Source organism: Pagrus major, chromosome 6 (genome assembly GCF_040436345.1).
Source record: "Pagrus major chromosome 6, Pma_NU_1.0".
In the NCBI taxonomy this organism is placed as follows: Eukaryota; Metazoa; Chordata; class Actinopteri; order Spariformes; family Sparidae; genus Pagrus; species Pagrus major.
In genome coordinates this window covers 28,398,678-28,411,110 of record NC_133220.1, presented here as the reverse complement: position 1 = coordinate 28,411,110, position 12,433 = coordinate 28,398,678, and the positions used below count along the sequence as shown (strand labels likewise).

At 40.6% G+C, this 12,433-nt stretch overlaps 2 protein-coding genes across 2 annotated transcripts; one reads left to right on the top strand and one right to left on the bottom strand.

The window, feature by feature from the left end:
• The first annotated feature begins 96 nt into the window (after positions 1-96).
• Positions 97-3,730, top strand: LOC140998023 (protein LSM14 homolog B-like). Its single transcript, XM_073468140.1, has 8 exons — positions 97-1,390; positions 1,510-1,673; positions 1,809-1,938; positions 2,054-2,239; positions 2,364-2,441; positions 2,690-2,830; positions 2,922-3,048; positions 3,132-3,730. The coding sequence occupies exons 1-8, from the start codon at positions 1,264-1,266 to the stop codon at positions 3,286-3,288; spliced, it is 1,110 nt and encodes a 369-aa protein (XP_073324241.1). The 5' UTR covers positions 97-1,263; the 3' UTR covers positions 3,289-3,730.
• A 129-nt stretch (positions 3,731-3,859) lies between these two features.
• LOC140997961 (cadherin-like protein 26) lies at positions 3,860-11,737 on the bottom strand. Its single transcript, XM_073468060.1, has 17 exons — positions 11,717-11,737; positions 10,365-10,487; positions 9,404-9,553; positions 9,034-9,175; positions 8,766-8,929; positions 8,266-8,397; positions 7,014-7,196; positions 6,514-6,827; positions 6,291-6,433; positions 5,519-5,743; positions 5,215-5,436; positions 4,989-5,110; positions 4,787-4,891; positions 4,490-4,558; positions 4,351-4,398; positions 4,180-4,260; positions 3,860-4,066 (listed from the first exon to the last, which is right to left on the bottom strand). The coding sequence occupies exons 1-17, from the start codon at positions 11,735-11,737 to the stop codon at positions 3,860-3,862; spliced, it is 2,451 nt and encodes an 816-aa protein (XP_073324161.1).
• Between the last annotated feature and the right edge of the window lie 696 nt (positions 11,738-12,433).

The window sequence follows — 12,433 nt, the reverse complement described above, 5'->3', positions numbered from 1 at the left end:
TGCGCACAACAACTGAACCGCTCCGTGCAGGCACTTCGGCGAGCTGTGATTGGCTGATCCACATTCTAAAAGGCGGTACCAATGGCTTCAGCTGTCATTCCAGGGGATGTATGAGACGGAACAACATCGTACCGGAGACGAAATGTTTTCATCAAATATCAAATCATCGCCGGCGTGTTTATGCGATCACGATCACTTTTCCGTTACAGAATTGTACCGTGCGTCTCTTAGTTGACTAAAAACGAGGTTTACAACAAGCGAACAAACCAAATTTCAGAGTTTAAGCACTCTCGATGCGCTGTGCAAGATGGCTGCAGTGTTTTGGCCAGCGAGTGAAGTTGCTGTTGTAAAGAGGCGTTTGAGGGCGCCCCACCCTCCTGTTAGAGAGGAAACATTGTACTGAGCTGTCAGCAGGATTAGTGTGGTTTAACCGCTCACGTGTTCTGACTTTAAGATAAATGCACAGTACAAACTTAAAGTGTGTGTTTACTTTTACTTTTATTATATTTAATAAATAGAAATCCAAATGTAGCCTACTGTAGGCATATTTAGACTTTAGATTTATTCAAAAGTTACAAGTTTACAGATGTGTATAAGACCCCACGACTATGATAAAGTACTCTTCTGGTTCAGTCTTTCCAATATTATTCACAGTTGTAAGGAGTTTTGCATGTGCCATTTTATTTTTTTAATTGAATTTCACCCTCAATTCAATATCGCCCACTACTCAAAATTAGTTAGGGATATGGGTGCATATATGCCTGTGCATGGATATGCAATAAAAGTCAATGAAATGTGTCGCATTATTTTTGGGGACCAAAAATATTCACAGAACACAAAATTCAGATATATCACTGAATAAACAATCAAGCGAAACACTAAAATATCGCTAAGTTGAATACTGCAAAGGAGCTCTTACAAACAAACTGTGATTATATTGCATTACATAGGATAATCAGGTCATATAAGGTTACATTTTGCAAAAAAAAAAAACCCTACATATGATAATATTGTAAAATAAAATTGTAAAAAACCGACAGGGTTTGTTTCTGGCGGTGTACGCCGGCTGGCTAAACAAACTGACCCTTTATACACGCAGGTGAGCGAACAGCAAAGAGCCGCGTCACTGGCAATCTTATAAAGCGCACAGGTGTCCGCTAATTGTGCTCGTTGCTTTCTGTCTAGTGAGTGCTGTTTGCCGTGGTCAACGCTCTGTGACTTTGCCGCTAATTTTCAGTCAGAAAACAGATTTTCAGCGCGAACATGAGTGCTGGAGGAGGAACACCTTACATCGGCAGCAAGATAAGCCTGATATCCAAGGCACAGATCCGGTATGAGGGAATATTGTCCTCTGTCGACACTGATAGGTCCACGGTTGCTTTAGCCAAAGGTAGGCTGACACGTGTGTTTTTTCTCTCTTCTATTGAGTTGTGAAAAAATATGTAAGTAAACAAAACCTAACGTTTTTTTTAAATTATTTTATTTTTGTCCAATTAACTTTATTTCCAGTTATTTCCTATGGGACAGAGGACCGGCACACAGACAGACCGGTGCCACCCAAAGATAAAATCTTTGAATACATAGTCTTCAGAGGAAGTGACATCAAAGACATCACTGTGTCTGAACCTCCAAAACCACACCATGGACTGCCATGTGACCCTGCTATTGTCCAGGTGTGTGACTCTGGGAGATTTGGCTCACTTTTCCAATCAGTTTTCACTTTGTAGATGTACTTGGTGTTGGTCCAAATGCACAGTACTCGCAGCTGATGAAACAAGTTCCTTTTGTCTTAATTTTTGTGAATTTAGTCATCCGTCGGCAGCTCCTCTGCTGGGTATCACCCACGCTGGAGTCCATACAGGGACATGATGCCCACCTACAACCAGCTGGCTGCGAGTTCTCTACTCAACCAGCAGTACAATGCAGCACTGAACTTAGGTACATTTACTACATTTACTTTTCTCCAGCACTATAGAGCGTCTGGAGCTGTTTCTCACATGTATCTGCAGTTGATTAAGCCCCGCCATGTTTGCTCCTGTCCCCTCACTCCTAGGACTTCACGGCATCCCAGGCAGGAGAGCTCCCATGGTTGAGCAGGCTGTGCAGACTGTGCCGTTGGCCGGTGCTGCCCAGAAAAGAGGGAAGACGCCGACCCAGCCACAGGGCAAACAGCCTGCCCGTCCAGCCCAGCGCTCTGGCCGGGCTGGTTCGCTGGTTCAGAAGGAGAATGTACCTGCCAGTAAGTTAACAGTGGCTCCTAAGAGAAAAATCCCACTTTTTTTTCCTTTTTCTTGCACCGCTTTTATTTTCTTTGTAATCGAGCACAAATAATAAAAATAAACATTTAATTTCTTTGTGTTTAGGCCGGGCACCATCTCAGCCGAGCGCAGCAAAGATTCAAGGCCAAGGCACTGAGAACCAGAAACAAAGGCAAAAACAAGGTCTCAAATGAAAAATGCACACTGAAAGCTATTTACTGACAATATAGCAACGCTGGTTCTCTTCACTGTTTGGGCTGTCAAGAAACATCTGAAGAGGGCAAAAGTACAGCCAAATATATCGCTCATACGTCTCTAAGAAATGGATTACAAGAGTAAATATCCAAGACCAGATGAACCTGTTGCTGTACGGGTTTTTTAAGTTAATGATTGTTGTATTCACCTGACCTTTTTCCATTGCTCATGCACAGGCAGTCGTAGATCCAGAAACAGAAGCAGAGGCCAGCTTCTTGTGAAGAACTCCAAGGCCACAACCTTGCAGTTTGAGTCAGATTTTGATTTTGAAACAGCAAATGCTCAGTTTAAAGATGATCTCACAAAGGAGGTTGTAGGTATGTTTTTATTTCAAAGCATATAGTATTGTATAACATAACTTTAAGAGGCATGTATAAATGTATCCTGTTTTTCTGTGAATTGCTGCAGTTGAAAAGGTGGAGTCCAGGGAGGCCCAGGACAGTCAGGGTATGCAGGAGGAGGAGACTCTGGCTGATAAATACTACGACAAAGCCAAGTGCTTCTTTGACAACATCTCGTCAGACCTGAAGCCCAGGTGATGTGACTTTACTTGTCCTCATGTAACTTCAGGGGTCTGTCACAGTCTACAAGTTTTAGTTAAACATTTGTCATTCTCAGGAGAACCACCTGGGCCGAGGAGAAAAAGCTGAACATGGAAACTTTTGGAGTGCCCGGCCGCTTTCTGAGAGGCAGAGGATTCAGGGGCCGAGGTCGCGGAGGGCAAAGCACCACTGAGCAGCGACCCCTCCCAAAAATTGGAAGTGGAAGGGTGTGAAGGCTTTTCTTTGTCTTTTTTTGTTAACAGTTTTGTAAATATTGTAGTTTTCTACTTATTTAAAAGAGTGCCTCCCCTTTTTTCCCCATTTGAAGCAAAGTTTTTGTTTTTTTTTCCCCAAATATGCATTTATGGGAATTTTGTACTTTGAACTGTTTATATGAAATGGGAGATAAATTTATTTTAATCGTGCAGCTGTATGCTAGAAACACATTTATTTATTGGTAATTTTGGTAAAATGCATCATGGAATTAGTCTTTTTGACAAGCCAGCTGCATGAAATTTTTTTGTTTTCCTGAATGTGTTGAATTCTTGTCCAACTGTCCAAATGTAACTCCAAATTACTTTTGGAGGACAGCTGTACTTTTTTTCCTTATGTGTAAAATGAAAACTGTGGAGGACTTTGTAACAGTTGCTATTAAATAATATATAATTAACCGAATACCTTGCATCGCTGGTGCTGCATTTTTCATGAGGAAGACTTTTTTTTGTTTTCATTCCAAACATTTTTAGCATCCATAAACCATAAAAACAAAGCCTGTACAGAGTAGAGCTCAAGAACAAAACATGTTCAGTTTTGTAGATTTGGTGGCTTGCATATAGAAGCCAGTTGGTTGAACTTGTGGTCCAAGTCTTCCAGTGCCCTTTCAAATGAATCATTGTCAGGAATGCTGATGCTCTCCAGCTCTGTGACTTTGTCCAAGTCCCCTTCATCTGCGTAGCAGCGAGGTAGAAAGTCCGACAGATTGTCTTCTGTCTCCAGGAGCGAATAGAGCCTCTGCAGGTTGGAGTGGAAAATTAGAACTTATTGTACTGCTGCTGACTCTACATGCATGTACAGTGCCTCATGCAGCAGAGTAGATGTTATAATAAAGTAAGTGCACTACCAACCCGATGAAGCAGGGCTCGGAGAGCTGCTTCTGATGCATAGCTTGAGTTCCTTTTGAAATTCATTGAGCTCATGTCCATGGTCTGTAAACAACACAACATTCACACAAAGACTGAGTTTCTTCAGCTGTTACCTCAAACTAATTAATACAAACCAAACAACTGTTACTCTACCTGGTGGGTGTCATAGTAGCCATTGGTTATCAGAGAATTCCTGTTCGTCTAAGATCGGAGGAAAGAGTGAAACATTAATATTAGTATTTGAATGCACAGCTGAGAGTGGTACAGTTTAACTTAAATGAGTGCACATTACCTGGTTCCAGTCCTTTCTGAATAGGTTAACATTTTCCTCTCTGTAGTCTCCAACGTTTTGCTTGATAGTCTGTTGAACAGAATGAATGGAGCAACGTGAACAGTTGAATTAAAGAGCAGGTCGACGCATTCCAAATGGCAGTCTTCAATTTTTACAAGCAGTGTCTGCACCAAAGAACGAGTGAGGCAGCTTGTAAAAGATAAACTTGAGAAACATCCGAAGAATGTTACACAGACTCTGCTTCAAGTTTTGCAGTTTTAAAAAAATGTTGTCCATGTCATGTCCACCTGTCCCTACCACTGTCAGAGCCTGTCCTTGTTGCATTCCATCATGCACGTTGTGCCAATCACATAGATCGGGTTGCGTCTTAATAGTTGACACCATCGAGGCACTATTGAGTCCCTTGAAAGAAAAAGAAAAAGAAAACAGTTACTGATGTTTGCATGAAGAAAAATCTGAAAATGTATCAGTGTTGCTTGTGAAGTTTCTGAGCAGTGACCTCCCAGTCCTTTCCTGGTCCCTCAGTGTTTGACTGAAGGAGGGTGCCTGCAGGGAAGTAATGGGTATCCAGAGCGGTGAACTTTTTCTTCCAGGTGACTTTGACTAATAGCAGCAGCAGAACTGTGAGCGACAGAGAGGACAAAATTCAACTTGCAACTATACATATACAGTAACAGTGTACTCTGTCTCTGACACTGACTACAGGCAATGATTCAGTTTCTTACGCAGGAGTAAGAGCAGTGAGGTGAGCAGTATGATGATAGCACCAGAGCCAGTTTGGGTGCGGGTGATTCGGCGGCTTGTACAGTTGAGCGTCACAGAGCAGGTACACGCAGTAACGCTGATGTTGTGAACGACAGATACTCCCTGTGTGTCAGAGATCTTCAAAACAAGTATGTGTGAGCCGGCGTAAACACCAGGCTCATTCACCAGGCCAGCTGTGTACCCTGTGGGTAAAAAATCACTAAATGAAATGGTTGTTTTTTAAATGTTTGCTCTAATATCTCACAATATTATAACTGTTTCTACCACGTGAGGGATTCAGTTTCCATTTTCCTCTGACATCCCCAAGCAGTTCAAACAAGAAAGGCCCTCCGTAGGGCTCTTCATCCCGGTCAAAGGCTGTGATGTTGGTGGTGGTGGGGCCGTCAGACAAACACACATCCACATAATCCGATGTGGGCTGAGGCACGTTGTCGTTCAGGTCTTTCACATGGATGCTCAGGGTGGCTGTGCCTGTCATAGGTGGGTTATCTGTCCAAGATAGATTAAATATAGCGTCACAAAGCAGTGGAGATAACAGTTAAAGGTCCAGTATTTATAATTATTTTGTCTTTGTGTATAATCACCTGAAACAATGAACTGTTGTGTTTTCTTAGAATGAGCCTTTTATATCTACAGAGTCCGCCATGTTTATACAGTAGCCCAGAATGAACAAACTAAAAACTGGCTCAAGAGAGGGCCTGTCAGGTTTGTTGTGGCCACCACCAACACGGCAGAGAAGAAAGGGGAGGGTGAGCAGAGGGATATTCAGGTTGCAGTCTGCCACCTCACCGCTAGATGCCACCAAATCCCACACACTGGACCATCGGTGGACTCAGGATGTTTGAGGGGCAGGGGCGAAAAAACCAAAAAGGGCACCAGTCGTATGTGGTGAGGCGTCAGCATGCTGAAAGTCGTGATCAGAAGGTACTTGACCACATTTTTCCACTGGAAGGGCATCCATCCATGAGCCTTAACTTAACATGATCCTACAAATCTTAAATATTTGGTGTTTGTCCACGCAAACAGCAACACTTACCATCATCAACCGCAAGCAGTAAAATGGTGTAGACACCATTAACAACATGAGGAGATTCTCTGTCAGGTCCCTTGACTGTTGTGATGTTACCCGTGAGGGGATCCACCTTCACCCAGCCTTCAGGATCTCCTGCTACCCCGTACCTGTGGAAAAACACAGTTGAATTTATGGTAGCAGGTCTCAGATAAGAGCTCAAACAAGTTGGAATAAACATCCCACTTACAGAATCTTTCTCGCCGGGCTGGAGTCGTGATCGACAGCAGTCACTTTCTCCACCCAGGTTCCACTGGGTGCATTCTCCTCCAGCGTGACATCTTTGATAGTGACACTGAACTCCGGGGGGTCGTTTGTGTCTTCGACTTCAATGAGGACTTTTACAGACTGAGAATGACCTGCACCAGGATCATCACTTGTACTGGTCTCAACTTCCCAGAGGTCTAAGGACGTCCTCTTCTTCACTTTACAGGAGAAATATGGCTTCTCATTCTCCACTGAGATGGACAGCTCCCTCCGTGCTCCCTCCTCAAAGTCTAAAGGCTAAAATTATACCGTAGTTACATTAAATTGTGCATTTACATGTGTTATACATTGCAATGCACAGAATTTCAACATGTCAACTTATCGTGGGAACAGACACGCTGTGACATATGGGTGTGTGGTAATTACATGTCAGACTACAGGTGGGTGTTACGGTAATGTAGCATGCAGCCAAACAGCACTTACCTTTACTACTGTCAGGATCCCATCATTAGTAACTGGGTCTGTTTCTATCTTAAAGTGCTCCCCCTCGTCTCCCTGTATGCTGTACTTGGCCCTCCATGCCGTGCTGTTGGGGGTGTCTTTGTCCGTTACATGCAGCCGCAGGGGAGAAATCCCACTCTCATGTTCTTTTACTTTGCTGGAGCCCTATTGTATGAATCCAGGGTGCAGAGGTAAGAGGAAAAACTGTAGAATACTGTTCATTGTACTGTGCACTGTTATTATCAAGCATGTACACACCCTGTGCTCAGTCCTTATCTATCTACTCCCATACCAATGGAAAGTTTTCATAGTCCACAAACATTTCTAGTGCTTCACTGCAAAACATCATTTCAGCATTCTCCTAAATAACTATAATAAGTAGATGGGGATTTGTTTTAAAATGTAACTGGAGCTTCTCAGCTAAAAGTGTTAGCTCAAACCCAGTCTGAAGTAGCTGCATAAGCTTGACCCAGAGCCAACGATGTAAATAACGTATTTTCAAATCAGTTTGGGATTGCGGGGCTTCTGGAGACTGATTATGCTGGATGAGCTGTATAAAGCCGTTTTATGTTGGGGTTTTTTGGCAGATCACAAGTGAATTATGTCATTATCTAGACATAACAAAGCTTAAGAAATAATTAACTTATGATTCTTGAGATAACAGCATTTTTAAAGAATTGCAAACATGGCTGTTCTAGGCTTCCATAGAACTTTGACAGTAGTTGAATTTGCTAAATATTCCTTTAGTCGTGGCACGTTAAGTCACAACTACTTTCCTCAGGATGTTTATGTAAGGCTATGATGCAAATTTTATTTGTCAGTTTCTTCCTTTTTATTACTTACTTTATTACTTTTTGTTTGATTGCATGCTTGGTGCTTTCATCCCTCCAATTACATTTTAAAATGATTATTTGTAAATTCACATTGACAATAACGTATCAAAAAACAACTTATAGTGGCAATTTAATAACTTCCTTTATGGTCTTTTCTGTAGTTAAAAGAAAATCTTGGTCCTTTATACCCATCATGATAGAATTTAAAAAACTGATGTATTGAATAAACATGATTTCCTGTCACATTTTCAAATGGCAACAGCAACATGTCACATCCAATAGGCACTGTACGTCAACAGTATAGATCAAGTGAGATTACTGCACATCTGTGTAAAAGCATAAAGACCTGTGTGATCAGCTGAAGTCACTGTGATGTCAAGAAACTGTCAGGATGAACCTACTGTCTGTCCATTGATGTTTGGGAGGTGGTTGTTGCCGTCCTGGACATGAATGACAACAGTGGTTGAACTGGACAGACGGACTACTTCACCATGGTCCTTGGCCTCCACCAACACTGTAAAGGTTTCAGCCACCTTAATATAAGCAAATAAAGAAAGATTATTAATAGTTATAAATAGTTAAGGTGTATCTAGCCTCCATTTCCTATAAAGCAGCTTAATCTTTTCTCTCTTTTTTTCAAAATATTTATTCTTCTAAATGTACTGTTTTGATTACAGGTATACCCTTTACATTAACGATATATCTACTGAATGTGATGCAACAGATCTTGTGTCACTGAGACATAGAGATGATGAATTACTCACTTAACTGCAAGTTAACTTGCAAGTTACCTTACAGTATTTCACATATGGAAACATTTTTAAACATCAAACCAGACAGCGCTCAAAGCATGCATGCTGTACATATTTGCATAAACACCACATGTCATGTACTCTCTTGCCTGATGATCCAAACATCCTTTGAAAGAGATCACTCCAGACTTATCAACAAAGAATTCAGTGTCCGGAAGTTTTGGAAAGAACGACTTGATTTCATAGTCGAACATTGAGTTTGGTGTCCCGCTCATGTCTCTGTCTCTGGCTGAAACCATCATGAGATGGGAACCTGATGGGAAATGACAAAACATGACACATTAAGAAGTGTACTTAATAAACATAATCAGTAACATTACAAGTAAAAAAAGAGATATGGTTTGTTGTGTTCTTCACCTTGTGCTGTTTCCTCAGAAATGCTGATTTCATACAGATCTTGCTGAAAACGTGGTGGGTTGTCGTTGATGTCCTTTATGGTGATCTCAACTCCTAATTTGGTGTCAATTGAAGAATCTTTTCTTCTGGCCTCAAATTTCAGCTACAGATTGAAATATATGATTCAAAGTTAGTCACAATATATGTATTTAAACAACCTATGCATACTCATTGACAACTATTCAGAGCACTTTCTATGGGCATATTGTAGGTGCTCCAGAAGGCATTTTTAGTAACTATATGACAGACTGTGCTTCTACACTTATTCAGCATGTAGAAGTATAAAGCAGTATAGATAAGATGTTGGTATGTAGTATTTGTTGTGTCTAACCTTAAGCAATTGTTTCTCCTCATAGTCCACAGCCTTGTGGACGTACACAATGCCAGAGGTTTTATCAATGGAGAGGACTCCTGTTGGCTCCTCATCCACTCCTTCCCCAAAGAGGTCAAAGTATATTAGGTAGTCCCGTTCAATATTTATCTACAACACAACACCACACACTTTACAGTCAGCTTTGGGGAGCCTGAGACTTGCATTGGTCATTTATATGATGAAAAACATGATCTACATTTTGATGGAAGTGATAAGATTGGAGAAAATGACAAGAATGACAGATAAAGACAAAAAAGGGTTACAAAGATTGTCTCAAGAGCTGCTGATTCAAAGTGTACACACAGCCATTACTATTATAAAGATAGTATCAAGTTTTTTAAATATTGTATTTAAACTATTCTATGGGAAGACATTGACCTACTCTGCATAAAAGTGTAATTGCAAGACATTTGTTTTTGTTCCCCTCGTTACAATTTGAAGTACATCAAGTCAACCATTATTTCCTACTTTGATATTATCTTTTTCAGTGGAAATGCCTCAAACTTGATGATCTCATTCACCAACTATGCAGCACAAGTCAGTGCAAATCAACAAGTCCATTCCTTTGTCCGAAGCAAAACGAAAGGGTTGCGTTTATATTATTATATTAGGTAGTCCCGTTCAATATTTATCTACAACACAACACCACACACTTTACAGTCAGCTTTGGGGAGCCTGAGACTTGCATTGGTCATTTATATGATGAAAAACATGATCTACATTTTGATGGAAGTGATAAGATTGGAGAAAATGACAAGAATGACAGATAAAGACAAAAAAAATAAAGATTGTCTCAAGAGCTACTGATTCAAATGTAATGATTGGTAACTGTATTTATTATAATGGGTATCAACTGGTGAAATTATTTATTTGCTGACACAAAGTTTGACTAGTTTTCCTTACTCCGTTATATTCTCACCTTGCCCAGCTCATATGGGAAGGGTCCTTTATGCCCCTCCTCAAGTGTCATGGAGTCGATGATCCAAGCCCGTCTGTGACGGCTCAGCAGCTCTGAGCATGCTGCACTTGACAAATAATAACACTGCAAGACGAACAGACAAATAAACCTGAAGCACACAATCTTGAGAATGAGAGTCATATGTAAAGTAGGACTGTTTGTTTAAGGTGATAGGTGGGGACTTGAGAATGGACTTGTTGACTTGTGCTGCATAGTTGGCGAACAAGTTTCTATGAAGTGTACACACAGGCATTACTATTATAAAGATAGTATCTAAGTGGGACAGTGGATTTTTTTTTTTTAAATATCTTATTTAAACTATTCTATGGGAAGACATTGACCTACACTGAATAAAAGTATAATTGCAACACATTTGTTTTTGTTCCCCTTATTACAATTTGAAGAACATGATCTAAGATGTTTATTTCTCTCAAATCTTGAGCACAAATTTGTTAAATCAGTGTTAATGAGCACTTCTCCTTTGCCAAGATAATCCATCCACCTGACAGGTGTGCCATATCAAGATGCTGATTAAACAACATGATTAGTGCACTAGTGTGGCTTGGTCACTATTAAAAACTCTAAAAAAAGTGCCGTTTTATCACAAAATAATGTCACAGATGTTGCACGTTTCATGTTTAAGGGAGTGTGCAATTGATATGTTGACAGCAGGAATGTCCACAAGAACCGAATGCTAATTTTATTACGATAAGCCGTCTCCAATGTCGTCTCGATCACAACTTGTGTGGACGAACAAATTTGTGCTCAGAATTCGAAGGAAATAAGCCTCACACCAGGATCACCACTTGCAGCACAAGTCAAACTTTCGTGAGGTCTTCCCATGAAACTGTTTGAACAAGTCAACCATTATTTCCTACTTTGATATTATCTTTTTCAGTGGAAATGCCTCTATGGAAACTTGATACGATCTCATTCACCAACTATGCAGCACAAGTCAGCGCAAATCAACAAGTCCATTCCTTTGTCCGAAGCAAAACGAAAGGGTTGCGTTTATATTATTTGTTCAGTGAGCATGGAAACATCAACTGTACAGTATGTCCTTGAACTCATAGACCAACAGAGTGCTGTGAAACAAGTGACTGATGGTCCGATAATAATTAAAATCTTAACTGATTACATAATCAAAGGTAATATTGTGACAAACTTTCCAGATGACGAAAACAACTTATTCCTGTTGGAGCAAGACAGAATTTAGATCACTGACATCTATGAAATACATAAAGTCGAGAAATAACATTTGATGTTAAAGAAAAGCAATTTCAGAAAGATTCGAAGTCTGTGTTTCTACATACCAGGAGGAAGAACCAGAGCATGATGCTTGTTCAGTACATCCACCTCCGACTGTTTGAGGACTGGATTCTATGACATTTGAGTAAAGGAAGTCCCTGCCTTCTCTGCTCTACACACCCACACACATGAATAATAATAATCACAGGTTACAGTGTGTGTGTGTGTGTGTGTGTGGAATTGGTACAAAGTGAGGACCTTTCTGGAAAGTGAGGACATTTTGGCCAGTCCTCAAAGCTTCAGAAATATTAAGACTCTGTTTTAAGGGTTGGGTCATAATCAGCTCAAGGTTAGAGTTAGGGTTTGACATTGAGCTGTGAAGGTTAAGGAAAGGGTAAAGGGTGTGTGTTCAACATTCAGTATATAATCCCCAACACGTCACTGTTTGCTTGTGAATTTAAGAATCAAACAGTGCTTACAGTGATTGGCCTTTGTCCCACATTGTGAAGTATTTGCTAAACAGTCATCACTCTTTTAAATAGATTGATAAGTAGATGATGTCTTTTCATTGTTTCTACATTTGAATCCTGTGACTTCACATACAGTAACATAGCCCAGCAGGTTCTGGTAGTGGCGTCCTTAAGCTTCCCCTGAAGCACCATTTTTCACAGCTGTCTGGAAGCAGCTATGCACTTGTTCACAGTCTTCAGAGCACCTTGAAATAACCAGCAACTGCTTTGTTGTTTCTTAGAAACACATGAATACATTTTATTCCTTTATTG

Coding starts and splice junctions, on each gene's coding strand:
- LOC140998023 (XM_073468140.1), top strand. CDS start 1,264: ATGAGTGCTGGAGGAGGAACACCTTACATCGGCAGCAAGATAAGCCTG. Junction 1,939..2,053: donor CAATGCAGCACTGAACTTAG/GTACATTTACTA, acceptor CCTCACTCCTAG/GACTTCACGGCATCCCAGGC. Junction 2,442..2,689: donor GAAACAAAGGCAAAAACAAG/GTCTCAAATGAA, acceptor GCTCATGCACAG/GCAGTCGTAGATCCAGAAAC.
- LOC140997961 (XM_073468060.1), bottom strand. CDS start 11,737: ATGCTCTGGTTCTTCCTCCTG. Junction 9,176..9,403: donor AGGAGAAACAATTGCTTAAG/GTTAGACACAAC, acceptor TTCAATCTGTAG/CTGAAATTTGAGGCCAGAAG. Junction 6,828..7,013: donor GGATCCTGACAGTAGTAAAG/GTAAGTGCTGTT, acceptor GTATAATTTTAG/CCTTTAGACTTTGAGGAGGG.